This window comes from Pogona vitticeps, chromosome 5 (assembly GCF_051106095.1).
Source record: "Pogona vitticeps strain Pit_001003342236 chromosome 5, PviZW2.1, whole genome shotgun sequence".
NCBI classification, from domain to species: Eukaryota; Metazoa; Chordata; class Lepidosauria; order Squamata; family Agamidae; genus Pogona; species Pogona vitticeps.
Window position 1 is genome coordinate 60,852,519 of NC_135787.1, and position 26,896 is coordinate 60,879,414.

General features: G+C 39.2%; 1 protein-coding gene across 6 annotated transcripts in view; it reads right to left on the minus strand.

Annotated features, from left to right (window-relative positions):
• Nucleotides 1-26,896, minus strand: part of RWDD4 (RWD domain containing 4) — a 73,956-nt gene that overhangs the window by 30,875 nt on the left and 16,185 nt on the right. For 3 of the 6 annotated variants that reach the window (XM_078393893.1, XM_078393895.1, XM_078393894.1), the window contains exons 7-17: nt 18,747-19,269; nt 16,862-17,061; nt 15,126-15,526; nt 12,504-12,658; nt 12,197-12,405; nt 10,264-10,403; nt 7,893-8,003; nt 6,887-7,045; nt 5,753-5,876; nt 3,927-4,136; nt 18-901 (exon numbers count right to left, since the gene is read on the minus strand). In XM_078393893.1, coding sequence (XP_078250019.1) covers nt 18-901; nt 3,927-4,136; nt 5,753-5,876; nt 6,887-7,045; nt 7,893-8,003; nt 10,264-10,403; nt 12,197-12,405; nt 12,504-12,658; nt 15,126-15,526; nt 16,862-17,061; nt 18,747-19,269 — 3,116 coding nt within the window. Of the gene's footprint in view, nt 1-17; nt 902-3,926; nt 4,137-5,752; nt 5,877-6,886; nt 7,046-7,892; nt 8,004-10,263; nt 10,404-12,196; nt 12,406-12,503; nt 12,659-15,125; nt 15,527-16,861; nt 17,062-18,746; nt 19,270-20,120; nt 20,279-20,513; nt 20,650-21,261; nt 24,427-26,896 lie in introns of those variants that run through there. The other 3 variants (XM_078393896.1, XM_020802928.3, XM_073001405.2) reach the window with 3 other exon arrangements.

A 26,896-nucleotide genomic window follows, 5' to 3' on the forward strand; every position in this document is an offset into this window, starting at 1 on the left:
TGCTGTTGTGAACCCACCTGTCTGCCTTGACAGCTGCTCTTAGATCCTCTTCAACACTGATAACAGATGAAGCCCAAGATTTGTGCAAGAGAAACTCATAATTAAACAGACATTCTTTCATTAGAACAGTAATGTTCTTTGATTTGATGAGGTGATACGGAGTCCCAAAGAGCTTACGAATATTAAAAGTGTAGTGGATTTTCTTGGTTTCTTTTTCCAGTGTCCAGGCCAGAGGCTGAAATGTAGACAGTTCACTACATTTATTCAGTTTATGTGAAATTCTCCCCAAGTAGTAGTTTGCAAAGGTGGCATGTAGTGATAGCTGGAAATCTTGTGCTTTGAGATATCTCTCCAGGCAGACCTGTTTCAGAGATTTATGAGCCCAAGTAAAGACGTACGTGTTGTCTGTTCTTTGCTCTCTTATGTCGTCTCCAAAATCATCCAAGAGCTTCAACCACAGTACCAGAGGGAATGCTGGAATGGAGGTGGTCTGAAATTTAGCAACTTCTTGAAGTACCAGATCATCCATAGACATGAGGTCAAGCAGCTCTTTCTGAGTTATACCATTTCTTGAAAGTGTCACATAAGCTGCCATCCTTTTTAGAACCTGTTCCCCATGCAATTTTTCCATTCTGCCCAGAGTCCATGAATACATGTCATGTAAAGTTTGAGGAAGAAACATCTCTGTCTGGGGGCTGAAGGATGTCCACGAACAAGACTCCTTGTAAGCACAGCACGTGTACAGTGGTAGCGGGCAGGTTGCGCATGCTTCCATCAAGTGATCATGCTGGCCTTTGGTGAGACTTCGGTGATCTTTTTCTAGCCAAGAGCTGATCATCTCATTGATCTCCCCAAGCGTCAAAGGAGGTATTTGTAGAATATTCTCTTTCTTTGTCATTTTCTGAATAAAATAAGCACATCCCACTTATCACATTGTCTCAAAGGCTGAGGAAAAGCGAAATGAGTCAATATCACTTTTGCCAAACAAATACAACAAAGCCTACCTAAAATATCAGAACTAAAACGCATGCAGTTCAAGGTAAACTTTCTGATGCTGTTTATCCAGTAGCTGGACTGGTGGGGCAGATTGCTTTTCATTTATCAGTTTCCTCAGCAGATCTTGGAAATATCACTTTTATGGACTCCAACTCCCAGTGGCAATGGTAGCTGTGGGATTCTGGGAACTTGAGTCTAAAAAAGTAACTTCCCAAGCACTGCTCCTCAGTGTTCCTTAAGTTTTCAATGGAGATTCAGGGCTATGAGCAATGTTTAATAATTTACTAATGTTTCCTGTGTTTACTAATTGTGGATGATGATTTGACTGCATGGCCAAGCAAGATTCTTTCATTTTAGAATGGGGGCTAAAGGTAAAAGTAAAGGTTCCCCTTGACAATTTTTGTCCAGTCGTGTTCGACTCTAGGGGGCGGTGTTCATCTCTGTTTCCAAGCCATAGAGCCAGTGTTTTGTCTGAAGACAATCTTCCATGGTCACATGGCCAGTACTGGATGGAAGTAAAACCACTTTTGTCCTTTGTCTCGTTAAAATAAGTGCAGCAACATAGTATTTAAAGTAACCAGCACCGGATATAAATTAATAGGCTGTTGGATGGGCCTTGGTATATTATCTATCCTGACGTTTATTGCTGATCCCTTCTTCCTTAGCTCACTCCACTATTTTTAAACGAAGTAATTTTTCCCTTCATTTGCAATAGATTTGGCCAGGCCTAAATAGGTCTGCATTCAGCTCTTTTGCACACAAAGGTCCTAGTTCCTTTGCTCATCTCTTGGATTTATTTTCTTGGGACTTCTTGGGACAATAAATGCAATTTTTTGTGAAAGCTGGACAGTTAGGAAAGTTGACAGGAAAATTCTGATTAGTGTGAACTATGGTGCTCGAGGAGAGCTTTGCAGGTACCCTTGACTGCCAGGAAGACAAACAGATAGGTCCTAGCTCAAATCAAACCCATCTCTTTTTTGCCATTTCTGGAAAGAAAAGTGCTGAAACTGAGATTGTTCTACTCTGGACACATCATGAGAAGACAACATTCTCTGGAAAACACAATAATGCTAGGAAAGGTTGAAGGCAGCAGGGAAAGAGGAAAACCAAATATGTGATGTATTGACTCCCTAAAGGAAGCCACAGACTTGAGTTTGCAAGAGCTGAGCAGGGCTGTTAAGGACAGAGCATTCTGAAGATCGCTCATTCATGGGGTTGTCATGAATCAAGGGCAAGTTGACAGTACATAACAACAACCTTATGACCATCCTAACTGATCACTCCTAATTCATGGCCATTATTCCTAATTAACTTTGGCCAGTATCCTATTCCTTATGCCTGCCATTTAAAATCAATTGGTGTAAATCACAGTAGCAAATTCCCTATGGTTGATAAAACAGCATAGACATTTTTGGTCATACATCAATTACATGACTCAGCACACAATAGCAAATGCCCATGCTGACTACTTAATTTGCAACAACTTGTTGCTGAAATTTACACCAATGAAGTTAATGCTGGCATAACTTTTTTATTGGATTCCATAGCCTGGTGCACTCTGCTAACACAATTACAACAAATTACTATTTGTCTTTGACACAGTCCTCTTCCTAGCCTGGCTTAGTTCTGGTATCAAAGGCACGTTGTGAAAAATAAGTTTCTGGAAGGCAGATAAGACACAGAAGCAGGTGACTTTTGCTCTTGCTTTAACCCAATCTTCCTTTGTGGCTAAATTCACATATTTATGGTTTGGGCCTCATAGACGCATCTGATTTTTGAAATTCTAATGTAATTTTTTTTCTTGTGAAGCTAGTCACTTTGGTGAAAAGTGCAGTCCTAATTAATGAAGTATAAAGAGCCACTTGGCTGTTCCAGCCTCCTGGAATGTGTAATACACAACTACTTCATGGAGTCATAGGTAGCCAAAACATTTTGAACATTTTTCTAGGTGGAAAATATATGCATGCCAGCAGAGTAAATGCAGCAGTTTGCACTAGCTAAGGGAGAAAAGCTGTTATAAACTGGAAGAGTCTTCATGCTGCTGCTGCTACTTTGGGACAACAATTTGCTTTCTCCTATGCAACCTATTAGTAGAAATATACTATACAAACAGTATGGACTTGATCCAGCTCACTGTGAATGCAGAATCTGCATGCAGAGGGATCTACACGGAACAGTGGTGGGGGACCACAGAAGGGTTGAAGGCCCTTCAGATTTTTCAGATTTGGTGGCAGCCTAAGTGCCACAGTCTCAAAAGGGCAGGACCAAAGAGATTAACTGGCATATTAATGCATTTTAAAAAAGAATGCAGTGCTCATATACTATAAACATTGCTACACTGGGTTTTCACTCACTTAAAACGGGTTTAATTAAAAAAGATGAGGGGGTATACTGGAAAATTCCATTTGTGCCCTCTAGTGACTAAAATATGCTTTTAAAATGATTTGGGGACTATTCAAGGGGTCTTGGAAGATGCTCAAAGCATGGCAAAATTGCTCCCCAAAGTGTTCAAGGTATCTTTTTGAGCAGAACAGTTTTTAATTGGGGGGCAGGGATGCTGAGGGCCACAAATATAGCCCCAGATGGTCCACATATTGCCCATCCTTGACACAGAATAGAGTCGTGTTCATCTCCAAAGCACATATCCAGAGGCACTCAGTGTGTAGCCTCCTGCAGGGAAGGGAAGCCTGAGTGTCCATCCAGTATCCCCAGCTGATCTACCCACTTTGCCTTGTTCAAGCAATGCAGTCTCCTCGCTTTTCTTTGCAGATGGGATGGTGACTGCCAAATCCCTAACGTCCTGTGCTGCAGGATCCATATGCATTCAAACTTGTGGCAGAATGGGTAGAGTGATTCTGACAAGCTGCCTTGGAACTTCCTACTGTTCGAGAACGTATGATGTGGAAAACAGGCTAGTAAGATAGTTATACCTCCAGTTTTCTTAAGCACGAGAAAGCTGATTCAGTACATGTGGAAACAATAATATATACATTCTTTGGTAATTCAGTAGGTATCCAAGAAAAGTCAGCATCATATTCCTCTGATAAATCATCCATACCATCCAAACATATTAAAAGTGGCTTGTCCTGTGTAGCAAATTCCAGTAAAGAGAGAAACTCTTCTGCCAATGCTCCAAAATCCTTTTTGAGAAACAGAAAACATTTGAGTGAATCCCAAGAAGTTAATGTGCCCTCTCTGATTTATATTAGGCCTAAAAGCTACTCTTAAAAGACAAGTGAAACCCTCCTAACACAATGCTGAAATGCAGGCTGTATTCCAGAATTTCCCCCTCAAATTGGGGGTTTTGTTTTTCCATTCTGTATTTCACTCAACCCCCTGCCAGAGAATGGGTGAACATAATTGTGCCCACATTTCAGTTACATAATATTTGATTCCTTCACTGATATTTATGGACAGCACTCAGTCATGCTTCTATTCCTGCAAACATTCTGTATGAGCCAGGAAATAAATGACCTGTCCAGACAATGAGATGGTTCTAGTTACTCTTTTAAACTCTTTCTACTTCTTCTTCCTTAATTCAACTATTCCTATCTATTTCCTGTAAACAGCCAATCTAAGTAACATTCATGTTACTCTACTATTGTTATTTTATGACAGAGGTTCTCACGTTCTTTACAGCACAAGCTTCAATGAAAGACCTGCATAACAAATATGCTGTCACCACAATGTTATATACCCACTGACATTCCCACCAACCAACCACAATCTCTGTATTTGATATTTATATTTTGATGCCATGTATAAATACTCGCTATGTTAAATTTCTTTCTCTCAGTCTGATGAAGTGGACTTGTCCCCAAAAGCTTACATCAAAAAAATACACAAGTTAATCTTTCAGGTGCCAACATGTTTTTGTCTTTTTTTACTTTTTATTTTGCTTTTGCCTATAATATCTATTTCCCCTCTTTCCTGTTTTTCATCACTCCTCCTGTCAGCTCTATTCCATTACTCCTTACATCCATCAAAGCTTTTTCTTCCTCAGAAAAGATAAAAAAATATCCTTCTTCACTAATTCGTTTCAGCAATTTCACCATTGCCAACAGTCAGCCCAACTTGAAAAGGTTTTTGTCTGAAGAGGTCAGGGAATTACAGTGCCAGCAGCAGGTTGTGTAAGGTTTTTATGTGCCTATAAATCTTCAGACTATCCCAAATCTGCTGATAACTGCCTTCTTGTGCAGAAGTGGTATAGATTTGGACAAATTCTCACAAGGAGAGAGAAAGGAGTTAGAAAGAATAGTTATTGTTAAAGGTTACAGTACTGAGACAAAAAAGCAACACAGCTGAAATAAAATAAAATAAAATAGAAGAGTGTAAGCAAAGCGATGCCCAACAGACTGAACAATATTAAAAATATATTAGCAAATAGCTCTTATGGAAGATTATTATCAACACTATGCCTGATGAACTCAGAGTTGCTCTTGCACAAGAATGGGCATTTGCACAGCATCATCAGCAATCAGAGACCTGAAGAATTCCCTCAATTGTCTGAGCTGAACAGATAATGTGTACTGTCAGTTCTGACAGCATGGATCATCCACTCAGAAAATAATATCTGGATTCTGTGCCTTCATGATCTGATCAGCACTGTTCGGATAATGCTGGAATTAATTCTTGGCTCCCTTTATTCAGAGTACTCAAATTTATGTTGCGTTATGCACAAAATGAGGAGTGATATCATAAATATGAATTTGTTATCACCCAAGCTTTAAAATAAAAGCAAAATTTAGTGTGTTACCTGGGACAAATTAACAGAAACATTGTATACATCAGCTATCTGGTAGCAAAGGCTTAAGAGCAGCAGACGAATATTTTTGCTTTCACCAGTGAGACCAATAAATCGAATTATAATTCTGAGGTTCCTGTGTTGAAATGAAACATACAAAATGTCAGAGCTCCCTTTCTCACAATCATAAAATATTTTGACATTACTCTCTCTCTCTCAACCGCTTTCTCATCTCTAAATGCATAAGTGCATTTGACATACAATCTGGTTGATGCTGTACTTAACCTGCACTGAGTCCCAATCTGCTGTTTAAAATGCTGTTTGAAACTCTAAAGGCAGGCTCCCTTCACATACTGTATATCTCCCCGACCGTCAGGATCCTCTTCAGAGGCCCTGTTCCATGTATTCCACCAAGTGAAGTGAGCTTGATTGGTGTTATGATGAGAGCCTTCTCAGCTGCAATAGCCAGGCTAGGAAGGCTTCCCTGGTGCTGTCTTCATGGTCTTTTCTGCCCTGGATGAAGACTTTTTCAAAATTCACTGAAGGGGGGGGGGGAGCATAGGAAGCTTTCAATTTGTTTTAATTAATTATTATTGACCAATATTGTCAATTATTTAATTTATTATTTCTGGCACCTGGATCTGATTTACCCCAACAAGATTTTGCTCATTGTGTCTTACTGTCATTTTTGCATTTGAAGTGCATGCTGATGGGCAATCTATACAAACTGATATTTAAATGAAGAAAAAAACCCTCTGAAGATCAAATGGGTGTGTGTGTTCAATGTTAAAGTATGTAGGAGAAATCAACTCTATTTCTATATTTTTTCAAATTGGAACAATTTTCTGTTCCATGGTATTCATGATCCAAACCAGAGGAAGTCACAAGGAGTAAAGACAGGAGGGGGCAGCACCTAGAAACCAGTGATGGGAACAGCATACTGTACTGGCTTTGTCCTCATTATTTCTACCCAAGATATTTTCTTTAGCTTTAAGTTTTTTATTAATTACTTCTAATTTAACAGAGAACTACATGTGTTCCAGCTATTTTACAACTACAAAGACTTGAAATGGTTTCAGCCAACATAATCCCATCTGTTGCATAAATTCTGTATTGCTATCGACAACAAACATGAGAAGGTCTTACCCTGAAATCCACTTAGAAGCCAAAGAACTAGCCTTTGCTGTGATGACACTTTTCCCAGATCCAGCCTCTCCACAAACTACAACTAGCCTTCTGTCTGGAGATGTAACCTGATTCTTCAGCTTGCACAAAAATATTTCGCTTCCTACCATATTTTCAACCCTATAGGAGACAGAGAAAGGACAGAGATGCTATGTTGGTGTTATTTTTCCTGTCTGTGAACACCATAATGTGGGCTAAGGCTGCCCGCCCGCCCGCCCCCCCGCACGCGCGCACGCACACACACACACACACACACACAGCAAAAATTTAGTACACTTTTTTCCTCAGCAAAAACAGGAGTCATGTTTCACATTGATATTTATATTGTGGTGAGGAATATTTATTCTCCAGATGTTGTGTTTAGAATGTGTTTAAGGGCATGAGTTTGACAGCAGCAAAATGGCAGCAACTGTTACTTAATAGTGAGTGGCACACTGTCCTTTGTTATGGAAAGTACAGGGAAATGGCCATGGGAAATGGTTGGGTAAGAGGACTCTTCATTGTTCCTTGTCTCCTATCAAAGGCAGGAAAAAAGCTAAGTGTAAATAGAAAACCATTAAAGAGATTAGGGAAAGGGATAGCCAGTCCACACTGAACTTACTTTACAGAGCCTAAAATCTAGTGGTAAATTGTATCTAGAGTAGGCCTACTGAATCAATGGAACTCACAGAGGAATTGACTCATTATATCCCCACTGATTCAATAGGCGCACTCATAACTATACCTTCCTGGTGGATTTTAGCCCATGAATGATAGCCACCTCCACAGAAGAAGGAAACTTAGCGTCTACTGACATTCTGACCAGTAGGGTTCATCATCCTTTGCCATGTGCCATGTTAAATTGGATTGATGAGATTTGTAGGCCAAATATTTGGAGGGTAAAATGTTCTGTACCACAAACTACAATATATTCCATATGACAAGGAGAACTAACGCAAATTAAGCAAAAGAATATAATTAGACTTACAGGGCCTGACCATGCTGCACATGTTCCAAAATTTCTTCATCATTTTGAGTTTTAAATGCTTGCTTTCTTCGTATATGCAGATTTTCTGGAATATCCTTTGGCTTTGTTGTTCTGGTCAGAATACATCAAAATCCTTTACAGCAAATTTAATATGGGTAGGAAACTTACTTTAAAAAGTAGTTATGACTTTTGTTCCTAGACACCCCTCCAATTAGTTGCTGATACAGTTTGTTTTTTAACTCTATGCCTTCCAATTTCTTTCTAGTAACGAAAACAGTTTTAAAATATGAACACTACAACACAAAACACAGGACATGCCCGAATTCATGCTGATGAAATGGAAAATCCCTTTAAATATCTTTGTATGATTAATGGCAATCACAAACTTTTGAAAGTTACTAGAAAATGTTGCTAGAAAAGAGTAACAATTTTGTAACAATTCATTTCATTAATTTTAGAGTGTTGCTTAGATACTCCTTTGTGATCCCAAAGTAACTAGTTATGGGGAACGGATTTTCTTGCAATTACAGTCATGGCCAAAAATATTGGCACCCTTGCAATTCTGTCAGAAAATGCAACTCTTCTCTCAGAAAATTGTTGCAGTTGCAAATGTTTTGGTACTCACATGTTCATTTATTTGGTTTGCATTGGAACAACACAAAAAACAGAGAAGAAAAGTCAAATTTGATACAATCCCAGACAGAAACCCAAAAAGGCACTGGCCAAAATCATTAGCACCCTGTCTAAATTGTAAGAAATAATTGCTTTTCAAGCATGTGATGCTCCTTCAATTTGTATTTAGACACACCTGCCACAAGTAAAAGGTGTGGGGAATATAGTAATCACACTTGCAACCAGTTAAGATGGAGAAAAGTTGACTCAACCTTTGTGTTGTGTGTGACACTGAGCATGGAGAAAAGAATGAAGTGTAAAGAGTTGTCTGTGGCTTGGAGAGAAAAAATTGTGGAAAAACATTGACAATCTCAAGGCTACAATTCCATCTCCAGAGATCTTAATGTTCCTGTGTCCACTGTGTGCAGTATCATCAAGAGGTTTACATCCCATGGCACTGGAGCTAACCTCTCTGGACGTGGACTAAAGAGCAAAATTACTGAAAAATTACAACAAAGGATTGTTCAAATGGTGGATACAGAACCCAGATTAACTTCCCAACAAATTCAAGCTGATCTGCAGACACAGAGTATAGCAGTGTCAGCTCACACTATCCATTGCCATTTGAACGAAAAGGGATGCTATGGAAGGAGACCCAGGAGGACACCACTGTTGACACAAAGGCATAAAAAAGCAAGGCTGGAGTATGCCAAAACTTATGTGACAAAACCACAATCCTTCTGGGAGAACGTACTGTGGACAGATGAGGCAAAAGTACAGCTTTTTGGTCAAGGACACTGTTTACAGAAAAAGAAATGAGGCATCCAAAGAAAAGAACACAGTCCCTACAGTCAAACATGGTGGAGGTTCAAAGATGTTTTGAGGTTGCTTTGCTGCTTATGGCACTGGATGCCTTGACTGTGTGAACGGTATCATGAAATCTGATGATTACTGAAGAATTTTGGTGCACAATGTAGTGGCCAGTGTCAGAAAGCTGCGTCTCCACCAGAGGTCATGGGTCTTCCAGCATGACAGTGACCTGAAACACACTTCAAAAAGCACTCAGAAATAGTTACAAACAAAGCACTGGAGAGTTCTGAAATGGCCAGCAATGCGTCCAGATCTGAATCCCATGTAACACCTGTACAGAGGTCTCAAAACAGCAGTTGGGAGAAGGCGTCCTTCAAATCTGAAGGCCCTGGAGCAGTTTGCAAAAGAGGAGTGGCCCAAAATTCCAGTAGAGAGGTGTAACAACTCATTCATGGTTACAGGAGCAATTGATTTCAGTTATTTTGTCCAAAGGGGAAAAAATATTAAGTCAAGAGTGCCAATAATTTTGGTGAGTGCATTTTTGGGTTTCTGTGTGGGATTGTATCAGATTTGACTTTTCATCTCTGTTTGTTTGTGTGTGTGTGTGTTGTTGTTGTTGTTGTTGTTGTTGTTGTTCCCACACAAACCAAAGAAATGAATATGTGAGCACCAAAACATTTGCAACTTCAACAATTTTCTGAGAGAAGGGTTGCATTTTCTGACAGAATTGCAAGGGTGACAATATTTTTGGCCATGACTGTAGTTACTTCCAAACTCTGACTAGGATTGATGGGAATTGCACTCTGGGGACACTGGATCAGGAAAGGCAGACCTAACCTTTAGAACCTTGTAGGGTCACAAAGAAATCTAAAGGAGACTGGCCTCATTTTCAGGTCATGTGCTTATTCTTTACTATTTTGTCTGTAAGCAGCTACTGTATATTTCTCACCTGTTGAAATGGCTGATAACGATCTTCTGAAAGTCATTGCAGAGGCATTCCAGGTAGTAGGCATGAGAACTGTTGCTGGTGGGGCTGATTCCATTTTTTCCCCAGTTTATATTCTTACTATAAATATTTGTGTGCCGCAGCTGTAAAGACAAACACACAATGTTCATTTTCAAACAAGAGAACAAAGAAAGGACTTACTGAATCCCAATAGTATATTTTAACAGATAAAACTGAAAATTCACAGAAAATCTAGTAAGCAGCAAGGGAAGTATCCATGGCCACCATGTGGGGACCCCAGCTGAAGAAGATACCTGTTAGTATCAAGATATGTTCTGAATGTGAAACAGTGGCTTTCTCATGAAGGCTAAAGTAAGTATGATTTGCTTATTACATTACATTTATATATCTTATAAATATATGTATATAGGGTGAAAGAGGAGAGCATAAAATGGTATGAAGTTCAGCATCAAAAAAACTAAGATCTTGGCCATTGGTCCCATCACCTTCTGGCAAATAGAGGGGGAAGATATGGAGGCAGTGACAAATTTTACTTTCTTGGGCTCCATGATCACTGCAGACGGAGACAGCAGCCATGAAATTAAAAGATGCCTGCTTCTTGGGAGGAAAACTATGACAAACCTAGACAGCATCTTAAAAAGCAGAGACATCACCTTGCTGACAAAGGTCCGCATACTCAAAGCTATGATTTTTCCAGTAGCGATGTATGGAAGTGAGAGCTGAACCATAAAAAAAGCTGACCGCCAAAGAATTGATGCTTTTGAATTGTGGTTCTGGAGGAGACTTTTGAGAGTCCCCTGGACTGCAAGGAGAACAAACCTATCCATTCTGAAGGAAATCAACCCTGAGTGCTCACTGGAAAGACAGATCCTAAAGCTGAGGTTCCAGTACTTTGTTCATCTCATGAGAAGAGAAGACTCCCTGGAAAAGACCCTGATGTTGGGAAAGTGTGAAGGCGAGAAGGGGACGACAGAGGATGAGATAGCTGGACAGTGTCATCAAAGCTACTAACATGAATTTGATCAAACTCTGGGTGGCAATGGAAGACAGGAGGGCCTGGCGTGCTCTGGTCCATGGGGTCACAAAGAGTCAGACACAACTTAACGACTAAACAACAACAACAACAACAACAACAGGACCCCTGTATCTGTGAGATCAGTATCACCTTGAATTATTGTACAAAGTAGAAGAGTTTCTTCCAATGAGTTCTAACTGGAGCTGTAAGGAAACCAACCCTGCTCTCGGAGGGAAGGGAGTGTCTTTTTAAGTCTATCTTTCAAAGAGACATGTCTGGATGTTATAAGGTGTTACACATAAATCTCCCTCATAAGTATTAATATACTACTCAACCCAGGAATCACATTCAATGAACAGATGTGTTCCACTAAAGGAAGGTGTTGATAAAAAAAACATAATTTTCACTTCATAATTGTCATTTTACATTGTTCACTTGGGTAAAAGACTTCAAACTTTCGGGATATGGCAAGATTGAAAAACAAACCTGTAGCATCAGTAGTTAATAACTGTAATAAAGGGAATGTCAAAAAGAGGGGAAAAAATCCATATTGTTCACCATTTGTCTCTGTGGGGGGAAATAATACAGTAACATATCACAGTTAGTTATATGTTGTCAAATCAGAACCAACTTATAATGACCATAACAGGGCTTTCAAGGTAAGTGAGATATTTAAGGAGTGATTTTACCAGTTCCATTCCCCCAGTGAGTTTCCATGGCCAAGTGGGGATTCAAATCCTGGTCTCCAGAGCCCTAATCCATCACTCTAACCACTACATCACACTGGGTCTGCCAACCATAACCACCATATAAATTTCCAGCCCAGAAAAATGGGATGCTTGTACAGTAAGCTTGACTTTGTACTGTGCACAAGTACCAAAGATAATCTGCTCAACCTACCCGAGAGTGAATGCTTTTCACAAAGTTTTGGTGAGCTTCATACATTGATTTGTTGATCTCTGGCCGTAGTGGGTGGATGTCAATATATTTTGATGCTTGTGGGCTTGACAGATTGTTCTGCAGATCAGTGATACTTCTTTTGAAACAGTGACAATGATCCTCGCAAGATCCTTGGACCTGGAATCCTTGATCCACTTCTTGTTGCAAAACTTGCAAAACAGAAGCAGTCTTGCTTAAAAGATCATAATAAACTAACCCACTCATCAGTAAAATACAATCAAGGAAGTGTTTTTGATATCCTCCTCACCTGTTTTGAGCAGTGTGGCAGCACCTTCCTGACCAAGAGCAACTGGAGCATATTTTAGAAGTATTTTATGCAGTTTTTGAAACGTCACCAGCCATTTGTTCTTAGCTTGTTGCCTGCGAGTAGGATCTTTGCTGAAGATATCTCTGTACCCTGTGCTGTGCAGATAACACAAAAACTATGAAAGATGGTCTGCAAACTAAGAAGATGCTCTTCTAACCTCAACATTTACAAGCCCCAGAATGTACTGTCTGACATTTGAATGGATAAAAGAAGATGGAATCCTACAAGTCAACAACACGGAAAAGGCCATAGGGCATTACAATCTTCAATTATTGAGGGAGGTTCCTCAATGAAATCTACAATCCCATACCTTTCTCCCTCCTCCCCATGCTTTAGCCCAGTGGTTCTTAACCTTTGTTACTCGGATGTTTTTGAACTGCAACTCCCAGAAACCCCAGCCAACACAGTTGGTGGTGAAGGCTTCTGGGAGTTGTAGTCCAAAACTCCTGAGTAACCCAAGGTTAAGAACCAGTGCTTTAGCCGATTATGGCTCTCATAGCCTTCTAAGAACAAATTAGGGGAATACTATATCTCCTGTGTGATTCATGGGACAGTTGTAGTGTAAAACTGCCATAAAATCCATAGGAATGGCAATATTGTAAAGATTGGGATTAGTACAGCCACCCATAAAGGTATGTTGGTCTTATTATGTGCTATCAAATTGGAGCCAACTTATAGTGACCTTAATAAGGCTTTCCAGATAAGCGAGATAATTGAGGAGATGCTTGGGAAATTTGATAGTAATAGAAAAACAGGAAGAATGAATTTGAGATGGATTGGGACCAAGCTATCTAAAAGACTACATCTCCATCTATGAGCCTGCCTGGGCATTAAGATAACCAGGGAAGGCCTTTTGTTCATTCCCACCAACTCACACAGGAGCGCTTGGTGGGGACACACCAGAGGGCCCTCTGTCGCTGCTCCCAGACTCTGGAATTCTTTCCCACGGAAAGTTAGGCTGCCCCATCTTTGATTCTTCTGCAAGCAAGCAAATGCCTTTCTCTTCAGCTAGGCTTTTCCTTAAATGACTGGTGGTCTGAGAGGGGTTTTTAATGGACTGTTATACTCTGTTGATTTAAATGTGTTTTAATATTGATCTTAGTTACTATTTTAATATAACAATTATTTAATTCTTTTAAAATATTTGTATACTTACCACTTTAAGCTTTTAAATACTAGTTTTAGTCATGTAAGCCGCTTTGGGTCCTTTTAAGGAGAAAGGCAGGATAAAAATACTTTAAATAAATAAATGGATATTTTAATTTAAATAGGTGGGTGGATTGTATTTTTGATTGGCCCTGTGGGCTCAAAAATTCTAGGAACTGTTTTCCTCTAATGCAGTGGTCCCCAAACTTGGGCCTCCAGATGTTCTTGGACTTCAACTTCCAGAAATCCTGGCCAGGAAACGTGGTGGTGAAGGCTTCTGGGAGTTGTAGTCCAAGAACATCTGGAGGCCCAAGGTTGGGGACCACTGCTCTTATGGACAGATGTCTAAAAACAGTAACAGCTGGAAACAGCATTTGAGATAACAGAGTGTACTGGGAGTAATAGTCCGCTCACTAAAACAGGAAGACGTCTTATTGAATAAGATGAAAATTTTTGACAGATATTCCTGATTTCACAACTTAACCTCCTGCGACTTTAAAAACTTCATGCTCTAATTTTTTAACTATTCTTGGATACAAAATAGCAACAGAGTGGTTAATTTTCTTGACATATTTTATTCATCTCACTTTTAACACCTATTCTGAGACAAAGAAAAAACATGATAAATACAGAAATAAAAACAGACAGTAGCAGAAAACCAAAAAGCAAAGCAGAACATACTGCTGCCCCACAGGGCTTAAAGCTCTCTTTAGCCAGGTCACAATTTAATTATGCAGGCTAGACATTTCCCTCCCCCCCCAGGCAAGCTCGGTATGTCTCAGAAGGATGGAAGGCTGAGTGAACCTTGGACCAGCCAGTTGAGATTGAACCCAGGCTGTGCCATGAGGTTCCTGAGAAGAGATAGCCCACGAGGATGAAGGCGAGATTCATGAGTTTGCAAACCCAGTGAAACCAGACACATTTGGCTGTGTATGCATATGTACCTAATGCTAAACATTTTGTGGCTATTACAGAACTGTTAAACATGTAGCAGAAGCTAAATGAGTACTGTACTTAGCTTCTTATCTAGGGCCAAAATATATATGTAGACATAACACTTCACAAGTCGATTACCAGTGTTAATACAATTGTCATCCTCTGTATTCCATTTCACTTTGATTCCTTATCTACAGCTGTGTATGTTGTTTATATAAACCTGTAGCCTAAAAATTGTACTTTATCTGTTTGAGGAAGTGGACTGTCACCCATGAAGGCTCAAGGTGACATAAATCGGTTAGTCTCAAATAAAACTTTCCTTGTCATTGTTGCTACATATGCTAACATGATCGCCTCTTTGAAAAAAATACTTCAGTTAAGGCTTCAAGTGAGATCATATATAAACATAAGATTTTTTTAAAAAGAAACTATTATGATTAAGCCAGTATACAGTAATTAAAAGATCAAAAGTTAACCAACCAAATAGGCTGAAGCTTGTAAACTGCAGGGATGCAGTTCTCATCCATCCTGTACCATTTATCCAGAAGCTGAAGTTCTTTGTCATATTCTGCAACAGTCTTTTGGGTGAGTAGGGAGGCACTGGGCAATTTCTCCTTGTCTGAGTCCATCACTTTACATTCCTTCTTGCTATTTGTCTTGTCTTCATGCTCTTCTGTTAATAGACTGTGGCCCAGGACACTATCCTGAATTTCATTCTGGTTGCTTATTCCAGTTTCTTCCTTCGAACTGCCAGACAAGTTATATTTTATATTTTTGACAGTCATCTTCATGTGTTCAACTGTGGCTTTAATGACTTCAAAATCTGTCCTATTTATTTTTTCTGGGAGAGAGAGATCATCGTGCTTTTGCCCAATGAAAGCCTAAAATGTACAGGAAAAAAAGAGGAAACCAACATATATTAATTGTTCTATGGAGCTTGTGGTATTCCAAGCACTTCCAGAATCAAAGGTGTGTGTGTTCTGTTGAGGGACCTGTTACTATAGCAGAACGTGAAGATGATGCCCCTCCCACCAAAGAACTCAGAGGTCCCAGAAAACCTTTGAGCTAATTTTCAGGTGATGTGGAGCATTGGAGAGAATGATGTCATGCTGGAGATTGTCCACTATGAGACACAGGTACATGATCTGATAGCAGGAATTCTACCAGGAATGGTCGAGACCAGTGGTTCCCAACCTTGGGTCCCCAGATGCCTACAACTCCCAGAAACTCTCGCCAGCACAGCCGGTGGTGAAGGCTTCTGGGAGTTTTAGTCCAAGAACTTCTGCTGACTCAAGGTTAGGAACTCCTGGTCTAGACTGATGACCCAGATTCAGTTCTGTTCATATTTGGCTGTGCCTTTTCTTCTGCCGAATAGACTTGCTTTAAGAATGGTTTACTATAGCAGAACGTGAAGATGATGCCCCTCCCACCAAAGAACTCAGAGGTCCCAGAAAACCTTTGAGCTAATTTTCAGGTGATGTGGAGCATTGGAGAGAATGATGTCATGCTGGAGATTGTCCACTATGAGACACAGGTACATGATCTGATAGCAGGAATTCTACCAGGAATGGTCGAGACCAGTGGTTCCCAACCTTGGGTCCCCAGATGCCTACAACTCCCAGAAACTCTTGCCAGCACAGCCGGTAGTGAAGGCTTCTGGGAGTTTTAGTCCAAGAACTTCTGCTGACTCAAGGTTAGGAACTCCTGGTCTAGACTGATGACCCAGATTCAGTTCTGTTCATATTTGGCTGTGCCTTTTCTTCTGCCGAATAGACTTGCTTTATGAATGGTTTCATAAAACAGAAAAAGCAAAGCCCTGCAATTACATTTAAGCTGCAATAGTATACATACTTATAAAGAAGAAAGCAACAAGATTTCTGAGCACCCATGCATGGCAATATAATGTGAAAAACAAAATACAGTGGACCCACGACTTACTCGACTTAAGCTGTATTGGAATGGTGGCTGCAGGTCGAAAAGTCTGTAGGTCGAGGCTCCATTGACCTACAATGCATTGAAAACTGATTAATGCCATAACTGGCCATTTTTGTTCCATTTTGGGTTTTCCCCCTGGTCTATAGGTTGATTCACCGGCTGCAAGTTGAACCTAAATTTTGCAGCCAAAGAAGTCTGTAATTTGAAAAGTCCGTAAGTGGAGCCATCTGTAAGTTGAGGGTCCACTGTACTGAACAAGTTGCAAATTGCACCTAACTTACAACAAAAGTTTGAAATCCCAATTGCTGGCATTTCCTTAACATCTTCATATGCAGTGAAGCCATACTGTGATCATTAGTGATACCATCTTTTATCCCCCATCTCAGGTCCACCATCTGGAAGTCATAACCTTGCTCCTTACAGTAGTTGTACAGCCAAGGAAAGGACTTCTCCATTAAAGCATTCCGTTCCACTTCTGAATCTGAGTAAAATGGCAAAACATGTTGTGTAAATCCCTTTATGCTAATAAAAAACAGTATCTCCCAGCACCTAGAGATAAAGTTACCATTGCAATTTAGCTGTCATCTAGCACATGACTACATATTGCCATTCTAATTGCAGTATAAAGTATGATGGTCATCTTAATGAAAAGGAACTAGGTTTTGAATGGAAACCTGTTTAGCATCAGGGAAAGCAGTGCATTGTGTGCCTTCAGCTCATGTTTGGAGGTTATGGAACATTTGTGTAAAATAAGAGGAAAGGCATTGGAAAGCACTTGGGTTTCATCAGTCTAGTTCAATTAAATTATGTGTTTGGCCAAAAGAGTATTGGAAACAGCTGTAGTAACACATGGAACAACATTTGTAGTAAAGATATGATGGTGTAGAAATTAAGATTTTACAGCCAGACAGTTAGATGATTTAATTGCCTGACACTCTACCCATAGCTCAATACAGGATAACAACGTGAGGGGGAAATTGAGAGATGCAATGGGAAAGAGATTATCGGGTTTCACAGTCCTAGTTACACTTTTCCGCTGATCTCAAACACTGGGCAAAAAGACGATACTTATAGAAACAAACCCTATTCTGATATAAACATATATTTATATTTAGGGCTCATAATTTGATGCCCTGAGTTTTGAAATCAAATTCTGTTTCCTATTAATTACAGCTTTCTGGTTTTTTGCTTCTTTTTAAAATGTGCAGTAAAAGTGGACATTCAAACAGCTGCTGGAATCTTTAGAGAGATAGGCCTGTGCCGCACATTATTTTGTTTTGTTTTTAACCAAATTGAGCAAAGTGGCCTCCTTTCATACAGTTAGGCCACCATCCTGCTCACACTTACGTGAGAGTAAGTCTTCCTGAATTCTGTGCGGTTGACGTCTGATTTGATGTGTGGAAAAATAACTTTTTTAAATTGTAGTTCCCAGAATTCATGAAGCAGCTGGGGAATTATGGGAATTATGGGAGCCAAAAAAGTAGCTTTTCCAGCTGCCATGTGAGTGGACACAGATAGGATTGCATTGTCAGTTAGACTTTGTAAAACTAAAGAGCTTCTAAGTAAGATTTCCCAGTAACTTACCAGAGGCACTTCTGCTTAGTCAGAAAAAGTTACAGGCTGCTGGAGACAGACAATGACATTGACACATTCTATTCACAGCACTGAGAGATAGTTCAATAGCTTTGGTATGCATACTCATTCAGTTTTGTTGCAATGAGTAAATAGGCCTTGCTACATTTCGTCTTCTTGGAGTAAGATAAATGGTCCAAATTCGAAATTATTAATTCCCTTTTATGGTTCCTTCCATCATAATTATTTACAATTACTCTATGACAACAAAAGCAACAAACGGCTTTGTGGCAAATATACACAAATTTATTATAATGCAAACTTTTGTGGAAAGATAGTGGACTCTACTCCACAAGAGCTTTGTGTAGTAGAGTCCACTCTCTATCTACTTTGTGGAGTAGAGTCCACTATCTATCTACTTTGATAGATCTAAAAATCTATCTGCTTTGATAGATTTGTGTCTAAGATGCCTCAAGACTCCTCACTGCTTTTCCAATTGACAAATGTATGCTAATTCCAACACTGGATTTTTACTACTTTTAGATTTTATTCGATCTTTTAAAACACAAGACTTCCACTTCTCTTGGGCTGTACCTTGATAACCTCCACAGATATAGATCATGAAGATTTTCTTTCTGGATAAACACGGCACATTAATTTGCCCCCTAATTACAAGCCTATTAGTGTCATTAGCTGAAGGGCTGCGCAGACAACATCTTGTTTCCAGAGTTGGATCTTGATTTTTCAGCAAAAGATCATGAAAGAGCTTTAGTTTTGTACTCTCAGTTTCCGGATAGGATGAGGATCCATTACAAACAGCTTTGTCTCCTTCTTTATCATTTGAGCTGTTTACATCTGTCAACACCAGAGAAGATGATAATGTGTCTTTGGCTAACTCAGTTACCCTTTTACTGATTTTATTTTCATCAGTTGCCTTGGTGTCTTCCAAATTAGAGAGTTCTCCACTGGTTTGTGTTTGGAGGTGCCATCTGTTTGTGCACATTGATTTCTGTGTTTTTGATTTCTTGCTGGAAACTAATTCCCTTTCAAGGGCATCATCCTTATCCAGTGAAGTTGCATTGGGACATTTGGCCTGATCTGCACCATTTGCTTCAGGCTAAAGAGAAAACAACAAAACATAATTAGTTAAACACCCTCTCTCAGTTACCATCTATATAAAATAAGTATTGATGTAGAAATGGTTCAGTAATTTGTTTCTGTGTACAAAATGTTCTTTGCCTTTCAGAAAGTAATAGATAAAATAACTGCATTATGCTTTGATGATTTAAACGTTGCCTTACTATTAACCAGCTCTTGCTGCATTACTGTTACGTGCAAGGACCTCAGTCTTGGATGGGCAACAATTCATAGGAATTGAGAAAACAGAGAGAGAGAGAGCACTTGCAAGCAGATGTAGACAAATGAAACATTTGTGATCGGTATTATTTATATTACTGTGTGTCACCAAGTCAGTTCTGACTTTTGGCGACTCTTTTCAGGTTTTTCTGGCTAGAGAGCATTCAGAAGTGGTTTACCATTCCCTTTTTCTGGGGGTATCCTGGAGTGATGCCGCTTGCCCAAGTGGACCCAAACACATCACAGAAGGCACTGTTATAGATTAGACATTCATGCTAGGTTTTGCCCTGCTCTGCTGCCAGAGCATGTAATAATGGAATATCCCTTATTTTTGTATTACGGATATTACATAGCACTGTATGGACTTTGTCTAGCACACATAACCAAGTGATTCAGTTCCAGTTCACATGCCCCACCCCACCCCGAAATATCACTAGTCAGAGGAGAGGAACAGGATCCTCACCATCAATTCTCAGTCACATTCCCACATCCACACCTACTACTGTATAGCTGATATTCCTCTTTCATCTGTTGGAGGCTATCAGGCTATCTGCTGTATCTGAGGTCCTCAAGGCCTACTGCCAGATATGCTTTAACACAACTATTACTTACAGAGGCAGTCCTCATTTCCTTTCTCCAGTACCTCAGACAAATAAATCCTCAGGCTTTCTGTCTCCTGTTGACTGACTAAAGCCTGAACTGGTAACCTGAATCCACCCTTCCTTCTCCAGCCTGGTTTTGTTTTGATTCAAACAAGTCTCAGTGAAGCCTTTCAAATAAGGATTGCTGTTCTGTTCCAGTTCAGGAAAGAGTAATGTAACATTCCAGCTTTTAGTTCAGATTGAGCTTGGCTCTGTGAGTAGCTTATTTAGGCAATTAATCATGGTTACTGGCAAATAACTCTTATGGAATACAGTCCAGCTTATTTAACTAAACCTGCAGAAAACTCTGTGGAAATATAGTAAAAAATAATGTGACAGTTTGCTGTCCATTCACAATGCTCACATTCTGTTCTCCGAGGTAGTCACCTGACTTTGCCTAATACTAATATTGGTTCTCAGAGTCTTCTGTGCATAATGTATGTTATTATTCAGATATACAGTACATGCCATCATTACATTCTCCAGTGATGTTCTTTGAACTGAAGATAAAACAATGTGTTTTTAAATGATTATTATTCTGCAGGAAAAACAATACATTGTACTACTTTACTGTGCTCCAATTCTACAACAGCGTATTAAAATAAGACCAATAAAATTAATTTCCTTAATTGTATAAAGTTAGGTAAGTATTTGTAGTTTCTGGAAATCTTGTTACCAATTTTATAAACATTAGTTTATTCAAAGCAGAATAATTCCCCTTCCATTTTTTACTCCGATATGCTTATTTCTTCAGTCACTAAGCTTTTTAATATCTTTAATTAATCATTAATATACTAAGATAGTATTTGTATAGAAACTGCAGCAAAATAATAGTTATTATAATCACATGTGAGGCCTTAGAAAGAGCTGCTTGGTACTGATGCCCTTCTGTTGCTAAACCAAAGTATTTTTCCTGGAATATTGCCCCCCCTGTTTTCCCCCACCTCTTTTCCTCTATTGCATATAAAGGTTTAATATAAAATTTGCAATGAGTGTCCCCTCACAAATGTGGGGATTGAGATAAACATATTAAGAGAGAAATTAACATGTGAACAAAACAAAATGTAAATTCTACTATAATGTCTAACTTAGATTTTCTTGAACATACTTACTGTGCATAAAAGTTTCTGTGGTAAATTTCCTTTTTTATGAGTTGTCCACATAATTTTTGCATCAAAGTTTTATATGGAAGTGTAGAAGGACAATTGTGGAAAATATTGCATTTCATTCCTTGTTTGGCATTTCTGGTGTGTTTCAGCTTTCTTCTGAGCTAAAAATCCAAACTAATATATTCTCATTACTCCTTCCAAATATACAATTGTAGTAAACAAGTAAATATACAAGGTAGATCATCAAATCTCAGTACAATTTTTGTTGTATACCTGAATATCTTATAATAATCGGATCACAAACCTCTCTATTACATTTAGAAATAATCCACAAAATCGCAGGGATATTCAATCTCATGTATGCTTCTAAACAGTAAACTATAATAACAGCAACATTAATCTCTCCTTCTATTTTCTTCCTTCTCCTCTTGGTTTTTGGAACTGGATGAGTTTACTGACTCCCAGGCAGCAACTAATCCATAGCAACATGCACTGGCCAAACCTGTTTGAGTTGCCATACAAGTTTCAATCTCCTTTGAAGACAAGAAACCAAGCCACAGTACTAAGAAACAATCAGAAAGAATGATGAGGCAAATAAATATGATCTATGAATGTTATTCACAATACTTACTTACTTTACTTTACAATACAGTAATATATTTATCAATTTAATATGATTTCTAGCTTATTCATCATAGAGGTTAACATAATGTCATGTGTCTGACTTTGCCACTGGGAAATGAGGGGTTAAGCTTACCTGGAAGCCCCAATTATGCCCTCTGCAGAGCCAGGAGGGGGTGGGGAAATGGAAGTAAGAGGCCTCATCACCCTAGCATTTTCTCCACTTCTGATCCACTTTCCTGTTGCTGCCGGAGAGAATTCTAGTTATTTTGGGGCCAGAGAGACCTGCTTGGTTGGCCTGGTGAAAGGATGGGGTTTCCCAAACATGGGCCTGACAGATACAGTTCCTCTTCTGGTCCATCAAACACTGTTTTAAGTGTCTTGATGCTCCAATCAGCTGTTGTACATTCTTCAGTTCCCCCTCCAACTGGCTGTGGTCTTGTGCAAGTTTGAATTAAATGAGGAAACCTATTTTGTCACAACCTTATTGGTGATTTCAGGCAATGAGATTAATTCCATTCAGTTCAGGGAGCAGGATATGTGAACACAGAGATCTTGTTTATTTGGCGATCCCCTTAAGGCATTGGCCATGGCTAGCTTGGGGGCCATAGGTCCAGCCTCACTCCTAAGCAGCAAGGAAGCCAAGCAATAGCTATAAGCCCATGTGGATTCCTACCTTCTGTCATTCTGTAGTTCTGAGCAGATGTGCTGAGACAGGTTGACAAGCAAGTTTCATGATGGCCTGCATCCATGCCCTATGAAGGGCCAGGATTACTTGAGTTGTAATGAAAGGGACCTTATTTCAGCCAACAACAGGTCTATGCATTAATTCTTTCCCATCACAATGGCAGGGCCATTGTAATACTAGAAGCACAAGGGAGCACTACCTTCAAACACAAATTGCAAAATATTTTGCTGGAAACGTAATCTTTCTAAAAATCATTGGAAAGGAAGGGGAAGTAGGTCACAGTTAGAGTAGGCTCATTTGCATTAATGGAACATTTGGAGGAGTTAACTCACCAAATCACTGTTGAGTCAATGGGACTACTCTAGTGCAATTTCCTACACTAAACAGCAGGACTGTGGCCACTGTCTGGAATTTGATAGGTGAATGGTTTTGCTGGTAGATAATAAAGTGGATGAACTGTAAAAACCAATCATGCTAAATTCAGCACCAACACCTTCCCCCTCCTTCAACAGAGACGAAATAGTTGTGCAGGTCAAAATGGTTATCTGATGAGGTACACTTTACAGATCAAATTTTAATACTGTTACTTCAAGTATTATAGTTTGGTGATTAGAATAATTTTGCTTTCTGAGCTTGTATTGTCCTTTTAATTGTTACTCACCATTATTGTTTGTCACATTGACTGGCTGGTTGAAGAATGGTGTGTATGACCATGTATATGCTTGAAAGAGCACTCATTATTTTTAAATAAAGAATTAATAAAATGATTATTTCCTCTACACGCAGGCTGAAACTGTGCTGTAGTACAAATAATTTTACAGCTTTTCCTCTTCACATTTTTGTTGCCCATTTAAAGAAAAGAAGCTGATGCAAGTCCACAAAAGCTTGTGGTATCATAAATGTGTTTGCTTTTAAGGCACCACAAGACTCTCCATTTTTCTTTTTTACTCTGCCTATAATTTAAATGTTTTTCCCTGGACCCAAAATAACAGTTTTGTGAACATAACTCATAATGCATGACAATTGCTGAAAGGCCTCAGTTGCTGTACTACTGAAATTAAACATACTGTTAGCATTTCAGCAACACCTTGTATAGATTATAGTACTTTTAAACTTTGACTCTCTTGCTGCACAATGGGCACTTTAAAACATAGTGCCTAGTGGTATCTGTATTGGACAGAGAGGGTCACATGTAGGATCTGGTCATGAGGCAAGAACTGTCACTTGACACAGCCTCCTGGTTTAAGAGATTAATTCCTATACATATATTGGGTGCTTAATTCTTCTTTGCCATCAAGTATGCTCTGTCAAATAATCTATTTCCCCAAATTCGTTGAGGCAATGGATGCCACAGTTAAATCTCATACCATGGGAACTTTCTCCTAGCCCATAGTCTGCCCATCAAACATCACCCTGTTTATAAATCAAAGATGCAGTGTGAGACCAATCACATGGAATTGGTTTGTCCAAAATTTGACCAGTTTTGCATGGATCGTTTCAGTTCCTTTTACAGAGTTGGCTAACTATCATTTCTATAGTCATAGCTAAACTAAGAGTTGATTAACCATAGTTACAGCAACAATGGTAACTGGATTAGGTCATGGTATTGAAGTATGTTGTTTGCAACAGGTTCTGCCTACACCTCCAAGTGAAGGAACACAGGTAGAAGATGTAGGTAGATTTGCAACAACTCAATCTAGGGCAACTCCCAGAAATTCTGGCTAGCACAGCTAGCGGTGAAGGTTTCTGGGAGTTTTTATCCAACATCTGGGACCCAACATTGGGAACCACTGTTCTATGGCATAAATTGTCAGGATAGTGTGTAAATGGTATATGTCTCAAGGTATACTATGCAACTAAAGATGTGCAGGACATCTGCAAAAAGTACAGTTTTCTTAACTTTCAATGTGCTTTTTCCAAAGCCTAGCAAGTCAGACTACAGGATAAACTGCAGCAAGAAAACAGAGGCCAACCAATTCTACTTTGTTTGTTTCCCTTAATCTGCTCTATTCAGATGAATTGTCATGGCAACTACATTTATACTCCAAGGAAGCCAGCAACAAGTTTCCCCTCCCTGGGGAACGGTTGCATAAAAGCAAACTAGCAGGCAATCATTAAAACTTCAATTTCCCTTTCATTCTTTTTACCCTCATCAGCACAAATGCAGCAGTTCTTCAACTATCTGCCCCACAAAATACATCAATGTTTTCTCAATAGTTTTCTAAAAACAGAAAATAGTCTGTTGGTATAAAATTCAGAAATATACATTAAAATTCAGGAATTTTCTTTAAAATTGCATATCCTGGTGTATTTTTATATTGTTTTAATTAACAAGCTGCTCCACAAACATTTTCCACATCTTTTCTTCTGCCGATCAATATAGGGCCAAAGCTAAACCTTAAATTCTGAGACCTAGTTTAATCCAGAGGAATATGTGAGTAGAAAAGATTGGTCATAGGCCCAATAATGTTTTCACATTCTCTTTCTAATAACAGGATTGTCTTTCCACTTTTCTTGCCAAAATTATTCTGCTGTCCTGTCACATTGTTTCCCCTTTTCCGAAACATGATCAGGCGCTTGCTGTCAGCCTCTTCTCGCTTCCATTTCTTTGTGCTATACAGTATGCCGATTTGTCTGCTTTTTCCATTCCATCAGTCTTCTGGCAAATAGAACAGAATCCCCAACATTACTTGTCTCCTTCTACTTCTTTAAAGCTGGGTTTGTTTGTTTTCTGTCAACTTTCCTCATCTGCCTCTTCAATGTTTGCTGTATTTCAATTTAAAATATCTGTTCTGCATTGCTTCTTTAACAGGGCCACTTTTGTCATTAGATTTGTCACTACCCATATGTTGTTCAGTTTATGTTAAAAGCGATAGACCTTCGTGATAACCACTTGCAAGCTACACAGACATATAATACAGCCAATTAAGTACAGTACTTGAATAATTCATCCCTTTAATCATGCATTTTCCCACCAAAGTCATGTGAATTGCAGCATCCAGTCTCAGGATTGCCATTTAGAGCAATAATGAGCCTGAAAAAATGATATGAATTCATAAGATACTTGTGGTTTGACAACAAGAAAACAAGAGTAATGCAATCAGCTACTGACACATTGGCTACTGTTCAAGTTATGTGGAATATTTTACTTGTACAGTTTTGAAAATGGTATGCACCAGTAAAAGATCTAACCATTGATAAACAGGTAGTATGGTGTAAAAGTCCATTCCAACACCATTTATTGCAAATATAGAGAGAAAACATCTTAAAAGTATTGTAATGTACTATAATTATATTCTCTTGAGACATTTTCCTGGGCAGGTTCTATGTGAAGATCAGTTTTGTTACACTGCCGTGATGAGAAAATCAGATGAAATATGGTGGGAAATGGCTGGGCTTTAGAACAAAGCTTAAAATCAGCAGATCTGTAAACTGAAAACCTAGTGTAAAATGATACCATAAAAAGCTTTACTTCTACCCATTACAGGGATGCCTCGAAAGACTAATGCCTCGCGCAACGAAAAACTCACAAGACGAAAGTGTTTTGTGATTTTTTTGGTGACTCGCAAGACAAATTTTTCTATGGCCGTGCTTCACAAGGCAAATAGGAACGCATTAAATTTCGATGCATTCCTATGGGAAACCGCGCTTTGCAGGACAAAATTTTCGCAATAGAAAATGGCTTGTAGAACAAATTATTTTTGTCTTGTGAGGCATCACTGTATTTGCTAAAATGGATAGGAAAGCTAGTACACAATGCACCACACGTGAGGAATTTGCTTGCAGGAACTATTAAAGCACCCACGTGACATGCCCTGGTTGTCTGCAGGGTGATGATCACAAAGAATGACTCTTCATGAGGAACGCTTCCTTTACCAGATACTAATTTCTTATTAGGGTAGAATATTGCTCCATGATGTTAGCATTAAGGTAAAGGTTCCCCTTGACAATTTGTCCAGTCGTGTCCGACTCTAGGGCGCGGTGCTCATCCCCATCTCCAAGCCGTAAAGCCAGTGTTTGTCCAAAGACAATCTTCCGTGGCCAGTGCGACTAGACACAGAACGCTGTTACCTTCCCACTGAGGTGGTAGCTATTTATCTACTTGCATTTGCATGCTTTCGAACTGCTAGGCTAGTATTAAATCTGCCTACAAATAAATAACAACTTTTTTTCCCTTCAGACTTTGTGTTCTCTAATTCTGAAATAAATGGAAATAACAGTGGTGGTGGGTGGGTTTGGCAAAAAAAAAAAAAAAGATGGACTAGTTATATAATGTGAACATGTGTTTACTGACTGAGCCTCTGGGTGTTTAAACATTTCAGAACTGAT